Source organism: Eutrigla gurnardus (genome assembly GCF_963514095.1).
Source record: "Eutrigla gurnardus genome assembly, chromosome: 3".
Classification (NCBI taxonomy): Eukaryota; Metazoa; Chordata; class Actinopteri; order Perciformes; family Triglidae; genus Eutrigla; species Eutrigla gurnardus.
In genome coordinates, this window is record NC_139917.1 from 1,041,389 (window position 1) to 1,056,783 (window position 15,395).

Consider the following 15,395-nt stretch of genomic DNA (forward strand, 5'->3'; position numbering starts at 1 on the left):
CTTCAGCTACATTATTCCAGCCAGGCCTTGTGTCATGTGTCTTTTTTATGCTTGTAGTGCTTACTGCCTTCATACAAAGAACTTAATATAACAACACATTGCTCAAGGATTTATCTGTATGAGCATAAGATGTCTTCATTGTGAGGGCTGACCAGTGCAGTCATTCTCTGTTGACACTATTTCCATTTCTGGACCGCACAGGTTCAACATGTATTGGCAGGGCAACAGATATGATCAGTCGTTGGTGCCTCAAACAGACCGCTCATACACCCCAACAAAGCCATGCCTCTAATAAAACAGTCACAGTGTGCCATGTCTCACTCATGCACAGTATCTGTCAGCAGAAGCACTTTGCTGGGTAATATAAAATTATAATATTGACATAACTGAAGTCGAATTTAAGTCTGCACAAACAATATATCAAGCAACAAACTATGTACTGCAACATACAAGAGATGTTCTCAGACAGAGAGGGGGGTTATAATTTTACTCTAAATAAATTCCAAATAAATCAATTTAAGAAGATGTGCAAACAAATCATTCTTGAGAGGCATCACAGTCATATATGCATCTGGTAAGACCTGTACTCTAGTGGCTGAGAAACTAAATGCTAATTTAGACAAAATAGCATCTTGGCTAGCATCGTCTTGCTTAACCTTAAACACTTGTTGGGGTTGTAGCAGGAGCAGATTTGGTTATCAACAGTTAATTATTAATATCAATATGATTATCGGTATTAATAATTGTATTTAATATATTATCATGATATAATCATGAATAAACGGGGCACCACCCTGGGATCAGGGAAAAGATAACCTAAAACTGTATTCAGTCTCAATATAAAGGTTTTATACTCACATGCCAATCATCGTGATCATTGGCATGGAAGCATAAAAACAATCTAACAATTAAGAAGGCGTGAAATTCAAGCACTAGCCTTCACAACCTGCTGTTATCCAGTGACATATACACAACAAGCACAAGAGACAGCTAGTTATAATATAATAAGATTTATCAAAATCAGTAATAATGATCACAATCAATAACACTGCAATTAACAAAGCCTCATTACCTAACTACCTAACACACAAAGCTAAGCTTAAACAAAGGGAGATACACACGTGGAGTGTGTGTGTGCGTATGTGTGTACGTGCGTGTGTGTGCAAGTGCGTGTGCGTGTGTGTGCGTGCGTGCGTGTCGAGAGAGAGAGAGAGGTAGAGATGGCTATGGGCGGCCACCAGATGGAGCTATTCCTCGCAGCGTTCAGGGGCGGAGCCACTGAGGTCCGATGGAGTAGCGAGAGAGAGAGAGAGAGAGAGATGGCCGTATGTAGCCACCAGATGTAGCTATGTCCCTAGCGTCCGCCGGGAACAGCTGGCTTAGGACACGTGTGTGCGGCGTGTATGTGTGTTAGCGGGACACAAACAAAGAGAGAGAGGATGCGCGAGCGATATTCGGAGGGACAGAAAGCGTGCCGCTATCACACGGGCTCGCGTGAATGAACTGGCGTTTATTCCGCGAGACCGGTCTTTTAACTGATAGTAGAGGCTTTCTGAGCTCGCGAATATGGCGGAGGTTAGTCGAAAACACTGTTACAGAAATCAACCCAGCTGCGTGGGTACACGATCAGCATTCACATAGGCCTACAGCAGCACATGAACAAACGGACTCGGCGATCCGCGATCAGAACTTAAAACACATTAACAAGAATTACAAGCATTTCCTACACTATCGAATCTCTGCTTCTGCCCAGACAAATAGCCTCTTACTTTGTCGATGTGAGATGCGTCGATGTGAGGGTTTCGTCCCGTGCGGCGATGGCGTTCCTTGACGCCGGCAACGGACAGTAGTTCGTGGGGCGCTCTTTCAGCGCCGGATCCAATTGGTTGAAGAAAACCGTTAGTTATTCTTCCTTCTGCAGGGAAATGATGAACAATCGCGGGGCTCAGCGATTTAGTCAGCTGATTTCAGACAAAGACGGGTCGAGTTATCCGTTCTGCTGGCAGCTGGGACGAAGAAAGTTTTTCTTCTTACCGCGGGGAACGGGAGAGTCGCGCTGTCGCGGTGGTATCCTCGGGATCCAAAATGATAAACAAAAGAAAAATAAAACGAGTAGAGAAAAAGAGGGGAAAACAGTCTGTTGCTCGTCCAGCGAGTTTGGGGGAAAAACTGCGGCCTAGGACAAAGGGAAACGCTGCAGACGTAATCTTCACCTCCTGGCGTAACGCGAGTTACTTTGGAGAGAGAGTGTTTTTCTGGTGGCCGCGGGATTTATAGCTCACGGCTGGTCCGGGGGACCCCCTGGAGTCCCATGCAGTCGCCAGCCAATAGAGCGCCAGCTGTGTGACGTCAGATCCCGTGACCAGGTGGAGGTGACATTAAAATGGTGGTTGTAGTTTTTTATCTCCTTTGTCCCATTGTCTGGCCGCATTCTGTAGTCCTAACGGTTAGGTCCCAACACACTAAAAAGACAAACTCTCTGCTTCTCCATAAAAAAGCTACCTCTAACAAACCTGAATATAAAAATTAATGAGGAGCTCATTGAACAAGTTTCTGAAGTGAAGTTTTCGGGCATAATCATTGACTATCAGTTGAATTTTAAAAGTAATTAAAAAAGTGTGTAAGACCCTTAAGGCAAATTTAGGCTGTTTTAAGATGATAAGAAACTGTATAACTCTTAACTGTGCTTTTGTTTTCATGAATTCCAAGATTCTCTCACATATATAATGGCTTGACCACATGGTCCCAGGCTCACCAGTCATCAATTAAGACCATAGAGTGTCTATATAATCGAGCCTTGAAAGTCTTGGACAAGAAGAGAATAAGATATCATCATTGCAAAATTCTGGACAAATATAAGATTTTAAGTTTTGCCAATTTAATTTCATTGCAGACTGTCAAACTGGTTTTTAAATGCTTAAATAATGCTGCCCCCCAACTGCTCTGCAAGACTATTAGAATGTATATTGAGTTTGCTACATGTGTGTACACTGTTAATTTTACACCAAATTAGTTCAAATTCAAAATTATTTCGATATTCTTCCTCATTCTGATGGCATTCATACAGTGTGTACACATTTAAAATACCCAATTCCTCGTCATTGTGAGTAAACTTACTGTACTCGTCCCACACCCAGCCTGGACACCAGCTGGTCAGCCTGCTGCCCTCAGGAGGGCGCTACAGCAGCATTTACAAGCCTCACAATCAAAATGTAGGAGCAGTTTCTGTCCGCGGACCACCTGAACCTCCAAATGGGGCGGTGACATCTGCTGAGCCAAAGGAAAATATTAATATCCATAAGTGCAATAACTTCTTTTACATTCAAGTACAAGTATTCAATATATGATTATTTTTATATGTAGCCTATTGATCGTTACATTGCCTATCTGTTTTAACGTGTCTGTTTTTCATTATTTTTAATTGAGTGTGTGCTTTTTAATTGAAATATATTAGTATTGCCTTTTCCAGTATGCTGGGAAAAATACATGTTGGGAATTGTACTGCAGATAATGAACACATTTATAATTATATATTAATCATATTTTAAATAGTAAGACGTACTGTCCATGAATATAGAAAGAGACCATTAAACCCTAAAGCACCAGCAGCTAGTCTGTGTGTGTGTGTGTGTGTGTGTGTGTGTGTGTGGGGGGGGGGGGGGGGTTTATCGTCCTTAACACCTAATCCGTTCTGAGAGGATAGAGGTTTAGCGAGACCTCAGGTTATTGTCTCAGAGAGGAACATCCCAACAACCCAGAGCTTCTCTTCATGTAAACTTTAGATGTATTCCTCGTCCTAACTCGTCACTTTTGTCTCCTTCACGGGATTCTCTTCCCGGTCCTAGCTGCTGGATTAATTTAATTAGCTGATCATTTCCACTAGGCTAATTTGGAGGCCATTTTAATAGCCTGTAGGATAGGGAAGGCATTGTTGTCCGAGACTGGTGAAGGTATCTCTTCGCTTTTAATCTATTCGTCTGTTTATTTGTTATTTGAACCACATACTTGTTAAGATGAAGGACCGACTGGCGCAGCTGAAAGAGGTAGGCACAGTTTGTTGGTGTAGCTGTTGTCGTAGCACCTGTTGTTAGCATGGGCCCTTGTGTACCTGCCTGTCATATGAATGGCAGTTAGCCTACTGCTAGCATGCTAACGCTACTGTACCGACACATACTGTATGTGAATGACAGTTAAAGTTCAGTTTGTTAGCATTCATGGCATTTAGCTAACATCACCAAAAAACTGAATTATTTCACTATCAAACCGTGCTCGAAATAACCAATGACATATTAAGTGTATTATGTGAACATATGTAAATAAACCAAGTTAAAACAGAAAGAAAACCATTTCAAATCTATTTCTGCCAGTAGAGCCCTCTAAATGTTACACACTGTCCCCTTTAACTCAGACATCATCACGAAATTTAGTCCATATATAGTGTTTGAATAAGCAAATTAATTAAATTATTATTTTATTTTTCAGTGTATTTAATTAGAATATTCTCAAGACAAATTCTAGTTTATTCTAAAATAAAGAATATTCCTCATGAGCCTTGTTGTTGACATCAAAATGTAATGTCACAATTATCCTGGCCAAATCATTACAATTATATATATTTTCACTTGTCTACCATGATAGTATAGTGAGTGAGACTTCTTTTTCAAGTCACTCATGACGATATTCACTATTATCCCGATAATGGAAACTCACAAACACTTTTTCATTGCGAGCCATGATAAAATCCTGTATCCGTCCCCTCATTATTCAAAACCACTTTTTAAAAAATAATGTTTTTTTTTTTGGTGCTGTACAACTGATACGTTTTCTATATTTAATGATATTAAAAGTAATTACTAAGTGAGCTGTAGTTATTCTTGGCTACTTATTTAATCCTCAGATTCAGTATTGACCACAATTTGTGTGTGTGTTGAACAGAAGAGTGACGGCGGAGGTGATGATGTCGAGATTCCTATGGAGAAAGTGGATTTTATGGATGATTTCTTTAATCAGGTCTTCTATTCATGTCCGTCTGTCTATTCCTTACATTTCCAAAAATAAAATGTATCTTTTCCTTAATTACTGTGTGTTTCTGCCTTTCAGATTGAAGATATCCGTAGCAGCATTGACAAGATTGACGAGAGCGTCGCAGAAATAAAAAAACTCTACTCCACCATCTTGTCGGCCCCCACATCTGACCAGAGTAACACACACACACACACACACATTAAGCTTCAGATCTGTTGCCTTCTTTTAGTTCTTGTTGATTCTTGATCTCCCTCCAATTTCATTCTCTCTTTCAGAAACACAAGATGACGTTGAAGCCCTCACCAATGAGATCAAGAAGTCGGCCAACAACGCAAGAAACAAACTTAAGAGTCAGTATTTGTTCTCGTTCGTTTCTTTTCAGGCTTTTTAGACTGGAAGTTGTTCCCAATCAAAAAACAGATTAAAGTGTTAATCAAGTGTGTGAATCATCCAGAAAGTTTCCTCCAGCTCCATATTGTTGTCATGGCGACAGAGGTTAAACATAGACTGAAAACCTCTGCAAGGTTAGTTACCACTTAGGTTAAGTGGGAAATGTGAGAAATGTGTTTGTGTTTCCAGTGAAGTGATACTTAAATGCTAAACATGTATTGTATATGAAACTCAGTTGAGGGAGAAGTTAAGTCACGGAACTTTATTTCAGATAAATATGTACAGTAGTCAACGGAGGCAAACTAATTCATGCTTGAGAAGATGTACAGTACAGTTTTCAGTATCTGTGGACAGTCTCCTTCACAACAACAGAACGGTATTTGTTGTCCTGTGTGTGTGTGTGTGTGTGTGTGTGTGTGTGTGTGTGTGTGTGTGTGTGTGTGTGTGTGCATCAGGTATCGAGCGCCAGCTTGAGTCAAACACAGATGAGAGGGCCTCAGCCGACCTCAGGATACGCAAATCACAGGTCAAACAATATTAAATAACAACAACATATGCAGTGTATTACAGAACCACGGCTCAAAGTGAAAAGGGGGTTATGTTTACACGTGTGAGAGACACCTAAATATTCCTTTCTTTCTGTGTAATATCCATATTTATTGGACCAATACTGTTTCTTTTTTTGCTAGCTACAAGTAATACTTGTAAAGGATATTTGTATGTTTAATTAGGCATCTCCATTCTCATTCCCAGCATGCTATCCTGGCCAAGAAGTTTGTAGAGGTGATGACGAAATACAACGAGGCTCAAGTTGACTTCAGAGATAAGAGCAAAGGACGAATCGCACGACAGCTGGAGATCAGTGAGTCACAGATGATTCTTACCTGCTACAAGCAGACACTTACAGTGATCATTGAAACAAACATGTTTTGGATGTTGAGTTGAGCAGAAATGCGTAACTAGGGTGCTGGTGTGGCTGCTGTTCCAGGGGAAACAATTTTTGGTTGTTGTTTGAAACACAAACAAAACTACTTGGTCATGGTTTGGCTGAAAATTACCATGAAAGTGAAACAAACCAAAAAGATCAGTCTCCTGTTGGAAGTCCTGTGTCCAGTCATTGTTGCAGTGTTCTGAAATAGCATTCATGTTTTATATTTTACTAGGATATATGTAGGCCACGTAAACAGGCTGTACAGTCTACAATTACAGTTGCTCAATTATCCCGATCGGTTCAGGATGGCTCTGTAACTCTCAAGCTGTCCTTCATCTCTGCATCTGTATAGTCTTTGGACTGTTTGTCATACTGTGCCTTGCTTTGAGCCACGAGGTGGATGAGCTTGTCTGCTCTGAATGGTCAAAAAATACTCAAAACGCTTTTTGACAGATGCGAAAAAAACTCAGAAAATCAAACCTGTTCCGAAAACTTGACACAATATGAGGTAGTTTAATTTAATTTTAATTTATAACATGCAAATATTTCGGACGAAAATAAACAAACTCAACGCGCAAAGGCCTTAAGACTGGGTTCACCAGACACCAGGCTTTGTGGCCTCTGTGACCCGTAGTATGTCATTGTTTCTCTCTACCTTATGTATTTAAGTCTGTTAGCAGGTATTTATGTAAAACACATGTATCACTGTTCTTTCTGTTCATCACAGCGGGGAAAGCAACAACTGACGAGGAACTGGAAGAGATGCTGGAGGGAGGCAACTCAGCTGTCTTCAGTGCCGGGGTAAGACTGAGAGTGTGGATCTGTATATCTTATACATATGTATAAGATATACAGATCCAGGATCCAGGAAAACGAGACGAGACGCAATGAAAATGCTAGTCATGTGACGATAACGATAATTAAATATATAATGCAATATTGTAGACGAATAAAAACGAGACTTAATGTGGTTTACAAAATAAAAACTATGCTAAAATATGTCTTCATTTTCGTTGACGAAATGTTGTAACGTTGTTTCGTCTCGTTAAGTCGCGTTATTATCAGTCTGCTCGTTCGAGATGAACTGCGCTTCGCCTGGAAAGCAGACGAGATCAGCGGAGCAGCAGGAGGCGGAGCCTAAACGCTGCGCTCCAGTCGGACAGTTTCCATCGGCCTTCGAAGATTTGACAGGAAGTCATAGAAAAAGTTCCATCCTGTTAGACGCGATCTGTAGGCTATTTGTAGTTTGCGACCTCATTCGCATTTATTTATACTTGTTCATAAATATCTGTGGAAATCAGAATCAGAATACTTAAATAATCCCTCGGGAAGTTATACAGCTGCACTTTATAAGAGAAAGAGAGTCAAATAAGTATACAAATATAAAGTATAAAATAATGCCAATAAATATTAGTAATATTTATTGGCATTATTTTTTGACAGTTATACTGTATTAAATGTGTATCTGGGTAGTGTTGCTTTCGTTAATGAAAATTATGACTAAATATTGTCGTCAACGAACCTTTATCCTTTATTAGAGGAAAACAAGACGAGATGCGAAAATGCTGGTCGTGTGACGATAACATTTTTGGTTAGTAAAATAATATGTTGTAAATTAAAATCAGAGCGTCTTCTGTGTCTGGAATGGATGTATTCTTGAGTGCATAAGGTAATAATAATATAATAAGATAACCTTGTTTGAATTATGAAATGGGTTTGGCTAAATACAATCTTTGACTAAAACTAGACTAGAATGTCATCAGTTTTCGTCGACTAAAACTAGACTAAAATAGTCATGGACAATTCTGACTAAAATAAGACTAAAATGCTCAGACTTTTAGTCGACTGAAACTTGACTAGACTAAAAATAGGATGAACATGACTAAAACTGATAAAAACTAAAATGATAGCTTTAGACAAAGACTAAAAGTAAAACAGGCCGCCAAAAACAACACTAGTTGAGACAGTGTCACACAGATACTAATCGCTGGTAATTGACGGGATAATGCTACATGGACATTATAGATTATGTTCCCATATGGTAATTTATATATTAAATTAATATGTGGTTGAATCAGTCTCAACAAAAATAGATGACGTTTTTTTGTTCCACACACACACACACACACAGATCACCGAATCCAAGATCAACCAACAGGCCCTGAATGAGATAGAGGCTCGTCACAAAGACATCATGAGGCTGGAAAGCAGCATCAAAGAGCTCCATGACATGTTTGTTGATATCGCCATGCTGGTCGAAAATCAGGTACACACACATACACACACAATAACAACTACTCATTATGTAGATTCAAAAAAAGTGAAAAATCTTTGTGAAGACAACTCTCAGTATAATAAAACTGGGGATTATTAATAGAGCTGCTTTAACGGTATACTTGTCTATTTAGTGCTACTTTTTTACATGGATATTGTAACTATATAGGCTTCCAAAATTAGAGATAAAGAGGATTAAGTTGTATTTTGATGTTGGAATTTTGATAGTTATGTTTTTGAGATTTTTTTCTCCTACAACAGTTAATACAGGTTACAGATCAAGTTAGAAAAGAAAGAAAAACACAAACAGAAAAGATGAACAAAAAAAACCCAAAAGGGATTATTAAGACAATTTAAAAATGATAACATAATTACATAAAAACATATATAATAATTAAAAGGTATTTACAATTAAACAGGTACAAGGGACAGAGATATGTAGAGAATAATGTACATTATTTTAATTAAAAATATCCACCTTAAAATAGTTCTTGCTGTTATTGAGTCATTTCCAGTCTCAGTCCAATAGTCATGTAGAATACTAGTTCCTTGTTTGTCAATATTAACTACGCCATTGATTTGTCATAGTTTGTGATAAACAGGAGAAAATTATATGAAATGAGCTGCAGAGACCAGAATTCAGTTTGATTTCATCAGTCCAGTCAGACAGTTTAACGTCTGTGTTATGCATCAAAGGGCGTCTTCGACGCCGGAGCTCTAGAAAAATGAACATCATTCTCATTCCTATTCTGACATCTTACAGCACAACAACACATTTTGATTTCCGGGGATGTCGTCAGCTTCAACTTGCTTCCACTGCAGTGACGTAAACGTGATGTCCACTCCAAACTAGTCTTGCCTGTTCATTTGTTCCATTTCCTGTTTGTCTTTTAACTTCTGGTTGCTATTGCTGACTATAGTAAAAACAAGCAGGGGCTAAATTGGGATTTGTTATGTGGAAGGAGGCTCTGTGGTTTTGGTAGGTGGTTGATCCTGACCCAGCATTTTTATAAGAAATATTTTTTTATGCACTCTGGCTCCTCATTTACAGTCAGTGGACATGCCTCAATCATTGAAGAATCTAAATGTGTCCTTCAAACTTGTTTTATAGTTCATTTGAAACTGCTATTCCATTTATTGGCTGGAGTAAAAAGGTTATTTAATGTATATTAATAGGCTACAATTTTGAAGTACTTGTACGTGAGTATTTCCATTTACAATGAAAATCCTGTTTAAATTCTTCTAAACATTTATGACTTTCAGATTACATGCAAGGCTGGGATACAGGGCTCTCAAGTCTCATGCATTGGGTGTGAGACACGCATTTCAACCTGTTCACACGCCACATCTAGTATTTCTCACGCAGACAAATTACCGGGATAATTGAAAAAATGTTCTCTTATTTTAGGGAGATAGTTCAGCGAAATGAAAACATTGTTTTCTGAAACACATATGCGAGAAATAAGCAATGCAGTTGCTGAATCTGTCTTTATTTTAGATCGACAATAGTCAGTTTAAAAGATTTTCGAGAGCTTGCGAGAGGCGGCACCCGTCTATCAAAACTCGCTGCGATGGGAAGGCATTGCACGGCTTCTTACATAGACAATGAATGGGAAGCGTGGAAATAACACTGCCTGTGGACACGTAACTTTAGCCAAAATCTTACGCTGAACTAAGTTAAAAACGTGAGAGCCCTGGGGATATGTGTATGCTAGCGATTAGCATTAGCAATTCACATGGGAATTGAAAGGGTAAGGGCTACTCTCTTCACTACTACTCCCCTCTCCACAGTTTGCAGAATTGCCTTCATTTATGTCACCTGATTCCAGATCAGCTAATAGAAAAATTAAATTGCAATAGTGGAGTTTCGACCAGTCCAGATTACTAGATACGTTGGTTTTCAGCTGAAAACTTGGTTTGGGGGTTTAGTTACTCATTAAGTTAAAAGACAAACAAAGGAGATGGAGCACGTTCTTGCTGCTGCAGAAGGTCAATACAACAAAAAACAGTTGTTACTGTCTTGTCGTGTTCTCTCCTCTCCCATTGTCCCGTCTCGTCCTGCCTTCCTCAAGGGCGGCATGATTGACAGAATTGAGAGCAACATGGACCAGTCAGTGGGCTTTGTAGAGAGGGCAGTGGCCGACACCAAGAAGGCAGCCAAGTTCCAGCAGGAGGCTCGCAGGGTAGGTTCAGACTAATTCAGCAGTGACGTGGATGAACGTGGTAACAGACATATTTTGTCTTATTGTCTTATTATACATGACATGCATTTACTGAGTGATGTGCTGGAGTTTCATCTAAGCAAATATAACAGAGAGGTCCACAAACCCAAGATCAAGGAGTTACCTTCACCTGTGATATGAGAAATACTTCTGTGTCGGAGGCCACTTTGGTATTTGTTGACTTTTGTAGAATAATATTCCCACGCTATGGGAAGTGTGGAACATTGTGCAAGACTGTCTTTCTATCAGAAATCTTATATTTGATATTAAATTACCCTAAATAAGAAAATGCTCTCTAATATTTATAAATCTAATTTTAGCTAAATGACTCAGAATTAAATGCATGACTGAAACAACTCAGTTTGTTATACTTCTGAAAGAAAGGGAGGATATCATCTGAGCGGTAGAGCCACATTAACACATTTAAATGTACAGCCTGCCTTCTACTTGTTGACCAAACCATGTTCCAATCCAGTGGAATGTCCTGAGTGACAAAGATTACCAAATCAACCGGATAAGTCCCATGGCAGTTTGTAAAAAAGTAAAAAAAATGTAATCTACTGGTTGTGTGTTCAGGGAAAATTCAATCAAGGTTTATCCTCTGTCCCTCCATTGGATAAGCAAAACTCCCTAAAAAAACTGAAAAGGGGGAAGAAACCTTTAGGGAGGGAAACACTGAGGAGGATCCCTCTGCCAGGATGGACAGAAGTGCAATAGATGTCGGGTGTACAGAATAAACAACAAAAAATACAACATAGTCAATCCATATGACAGAAATGATACATTTACTGAGAGCAGTAATGGCAGAAAAAACTAGTAGAAAATGATGACTACTAAAGATAACAGGAGCAGTGGACAAACTATAATAATAATAATATTAATAAAGCTGAAATAGTAGCATAGTAATAATAGAAATATGACTGTAATGCCAATATAAAGCTGGTGATGTAGTATTAAATATTGAAAAACTACTTACGGAGACGACTGTCAACCATGAGATGCCGCAAGTTTTTGTGACGGTTTTGCTAAACCCAAATTAAATTGACAATTTGTGTCGCTCAGCACGCAACCTGGTTGGTACCACTGGTTGGTACTGGCAGATTTGAGAGAAAAATATGTAGAAATATTTATTTTTTGTAATTCTGTAATTCTTTCTGTATATATTGTTAAATAACTGCACAATATAAATATACACTATATTGCCAAGTATTGGCTCACCTCCCTTGACTCGCATATGAACTTAAGTGACATCCCATTCTTAATCCATAGGGTTTAATATGACGTCGGTCCACCCTTTGCAACTATAACAGCATCAACTCTTCTGGAAGGGTTTCCACAAGGTTTAGGAGTGTGTTTATGGGACTTTTTGACCATTCTTCCAGAAGTGTATTTGTGAGGTCACACACTGATGTTGGACGGGAAGACCTGGCTCTCAGTCTCCACTCTAATTCCTCCCAAAGGTGTTCTAGGCATAAAGCTCTCTGCACTGTTCTTGAGCTAATCTGAAGGCCACATGGAGTATGGAGGTCTGACTATGCAGATACAGTTGCGGTTGCTACATAAGAAAGAGAAGAAAGAAAGAGTCAAATAAGTAATTAATAACTAATTCATATTAATATATTAATATTACTAATTAATATTAGTAATATTAATATATTACTAATATTTATATATATATATATATAAGATAACCTTGTTTGAATTGTGAAATGGGTGGGACTAAAACTAGACAAAAATAGTCATGGACAATTCTGACTAAAAAAAAGACTAAAATGCTCAGACTTTTAGTCGACTGAAACTTGACTAGACTTAAAATAGTCTGAACGTGACTAAAACTAATAAAAACTAAAATGATAGCTTGAGACAAAGACTAGAATAAAACTAAAGTAAAACAGGCCACCAAATTCTGGGAGCTACAAGTCTACTACCTTCTACCAACAAACACGAGAAGAAGGCTATTCAATTCGGGATGGTTATTGCGAAAAAACTGATTTTGCGTATGTGGAAAAAGGACTTTGTGCCGACGTTTGACTTGTGGCTGGGAGAAATGTCCAACACACTACATCTTGAGAGACTGAGGCTTTATAACGAAGATAGAGGAGAAGTATTCGACAAGACATGGGACCCTGTACTGAGATACCTTAAAGGGCAAGACCTACAAACTTAACGCTTCACTGTGCACAGATGTATATGAGTTTGCATATACTTCATTTTGTTATTTTATTTATTCATAGATGTTTCCCTTTTGTCATTAGCCTTATTGCCTAACTATGACCATGGACTGATACCTTAACTCTGGATGTGCTATGTTCTGTATGTTATATCTTTCTTTTCTATGTTCTTCTTCTCTCTTTGTTTCTCTATCTTTTGAAAAATAATAAACATATTTATAAAAAAAAAAAAAAACAGGCCACCAAAAACAACGCTAAAAAACAGTCTGCCTAGGTGCTTGCTTTTATACACCTGTGGCCTGGAAGTGATTGAACACCTGATTTCAATTATATGGATGGGTGAGTGAATAATTTTGGCAACATAGTGTATAAAGGCATTTTTCATTTAAGCTCGACTTTAACACTGGTGAAATTTGGTCTTGAATCATCTGGGTTTGGTCTTGACCCTCCTCAACTTGGACTTGACTCGAATTTGACTGTGCTGAGATGTAGATTTGTCTTGAGTGATTGTAACACCATTTTACTTTCTGTCTCTGTATCCTTTTCCCTCCTGTTCTCCAGAAACAAATGATGATCTTCTGCTGCTGTGTGATTTTGGCCTTGATAGTCGGATCATTTCTCTACAGCTTCATCAAATAGAAAACCGGAAAGAGGCCGCCCACCAGCCGAGTCCACACAGTATGGATGAGGCAGAGCTGAACTGCCATCACATGGTCATAAAATAGAGCATGGGCTCACGTTATTGTCATTTCAGCTAATTCAAAATAGAAATAGAGGCTGTAAATATTTGTTATCAGTTATTTCTGAATATGTTACGACAACTTTCTGAAACTTCTCAGGGTGCCCCATTTTTAAATTCATTACGTTGTATCCAAATGGACCTCAGAGCTAAGAAGAGACTCAAAGACATTTAGATGAAATCAATCATTGAGAGCCACATGATGTTAGCTGGTTAAACAAAGCATTACTTCAACAAGATTGCCGGTTCGATCCCCGGTTCGATCCCCGGCTCCTCCTAGCTGAGTGCATGGTGTTCCTGAGCAAGATACCTCACCCCAATTGCTCCAGACGAGCTGGCTTTCGCCCTGTGTGGTTGACTCTGCCATCGGTGTGTGAATGTGTGCGTGAATGGGTGAATGTCAGTCATTCCTGTAAAGCGCTTTGGATAAAAGATATATAAATGAGGCCATTTTCCATTCACAATTAGCCACCATTTCAATTAATCGTCCTGTAAGTCCAATTTTGTCACCATAGCTCGTCACCATAGCTACTGTCGTCACCAGAGATGGAGAGTACATGACCCCAGTACTTGAGTAAGAGTACAAATACTACTGGTCAAAATTTACTCCGTTACAAGTAAAAGTAGCTCAGTCGACATGGTACTCGAGTAAGAGTAAAAAAGTACTTGCTTTTAAAGGTACTTAAGTATCCATAAGTACATGCTTTTAAATTTACTTTAAGTAAAAGTAAGAGTAAATTTCAAATAAAATGAATGGTTCTAGGCTTAACATAGTTAATAAATATTTGTGTAAAAAAGTCTTTGGGGGTTCATGTCTTCCTGCACCACCAGTAAATACCAACCACTGCTATGCGCTATACAGTCACACAAGATAAGTAATATATAATACAATACATACCTTTAACTAGTATGACTAGATTAACATAATGTATCTTACGGTGTTATATTGCCAAGGAAACTGCATCGAACATAGCCCATCTACAGGCATCACAAACGCATAACTTCTGACTTCTGCTATGAGCCTGTCTGTTAATCAGGCATGCAAGGATGTTGTACGACAAAGTATACATCCAGCTTATTCAGCCCAAAAGCAGCGTTCCCCCAGGATTATACTAGAACAGCATTTCTCAGTAATATGGCAAATGGATCAACTAAAGCAAAGCAAGGGGGTCGACAAAAGTTTGGTGAGTGTTAATAACAAATAACGTTACGTTATGAGAGCGTTTCATTCGGCCATCGTTTCAAACCACAACACACACACACAGCGCCACTTCCTACAAAATGCAGTTTTTGTGATCAACACACTCACATTCTCACAACATGATGACATTGACCGAGACAAATAGAAAAAAAAACATGGTGAACGTCTGGTTAACTTACGTCAACGTGTTTCTTTAAGTTGGACGTGGAGTTGTTGAAAGCAGAGATGTAGTTTTCCTTCGGCAAACACAATACACATTTGAAAATATATGACTGTTTGTCTGTGTCCATGTTTTTTACTCTGTAAAACTCAAACATGGAGTCCAGATAAGGCCAAGGATTTTCTGAAAGTTCCTCCAGATCATTATCACACTCAGTCTGAGACTCAGCCATTGTCGCGGTTTTGTGTTGACAAACACAGTCGAGAGCGTGGCTACTTTGGC

At 38.8% G+C, this 15,395-nt stretch overlaps 1 protein-coding gene and 1 long non-coding RNA gene across 3 annotated transcripts in view; one reads left to right on the forward strand and one right to left on the reverse strand.

Annotated features, from left to right (window-relative positions):
* Positions 1–15,395, reverse strand: part of LOC311010493 — a 315,498-nt gene that overhangs the window by 147,490 nt on the left and 152,613 nt on the right. The gene's annotated exons all lie outside the window — the stretch shown is intronic.
* On the forward strand, positions 3,712–13,986 carry LOC311010482 (syntaxin-3-like). Of its 2 annotated transcripts, XM_084004993.1 has the most exons (10): positions 3,712–4,043; positions 4,936–5,010; positions 5,101–5,200; positions 5,301–5,375; positions 5,871–5,941; positions 6,169–6,277; positions 7,074–7,147; positions 8,478–8,612; positions 10,693–10,803; positions 13,575–13,986. In XM_084004993.1, the coding sequence occupies exons 1-10, from the start codon at positions 4,014–4,016 to the stop codon at positions 13,650–13,652; spliced, it is 858 nt and encodes a 285-aa protein (XP_083861119.1). In that variant the 5' UTR covers positions 3,712–4,013; the 3' UTR covers positions 13,653–13,986. The 2 variants fall into 2 exon arrangements, with proteins under 2 accessions (XP_083861119.1, XP_083861120.1); XM_084004994.1 differs by lacking the exon at positions 3,712–4,043 and having other exon boundaries at positions 4,950–5,023.

What these genes read in the sequence shown, in the direction of transcription:
- LOC311010482 (XM_084004993.1), top strand. Translation starts at nt 4,014, where the DNA reads ATGAAGGACCGACTGGCGCAGCTGAAAGAG. An exon ending in GGCCCCCACATCTGACCAGA is followed by an intron (nt 5,201 to 5,300) that starts GTAACACACACA and finishes TCTCTCTTTCAG; the next exon opens with AAACACAAGATGACGTTGAA. An exon ending in CGCACGACAGCTGGAGATCA is followed by an intron (nt 6,278 to 7,073) that starts GTGAGTCACAGA and finishes TGTTCATCACAG; the next exon opens with CGGGGAAAGCAACAACTGAC.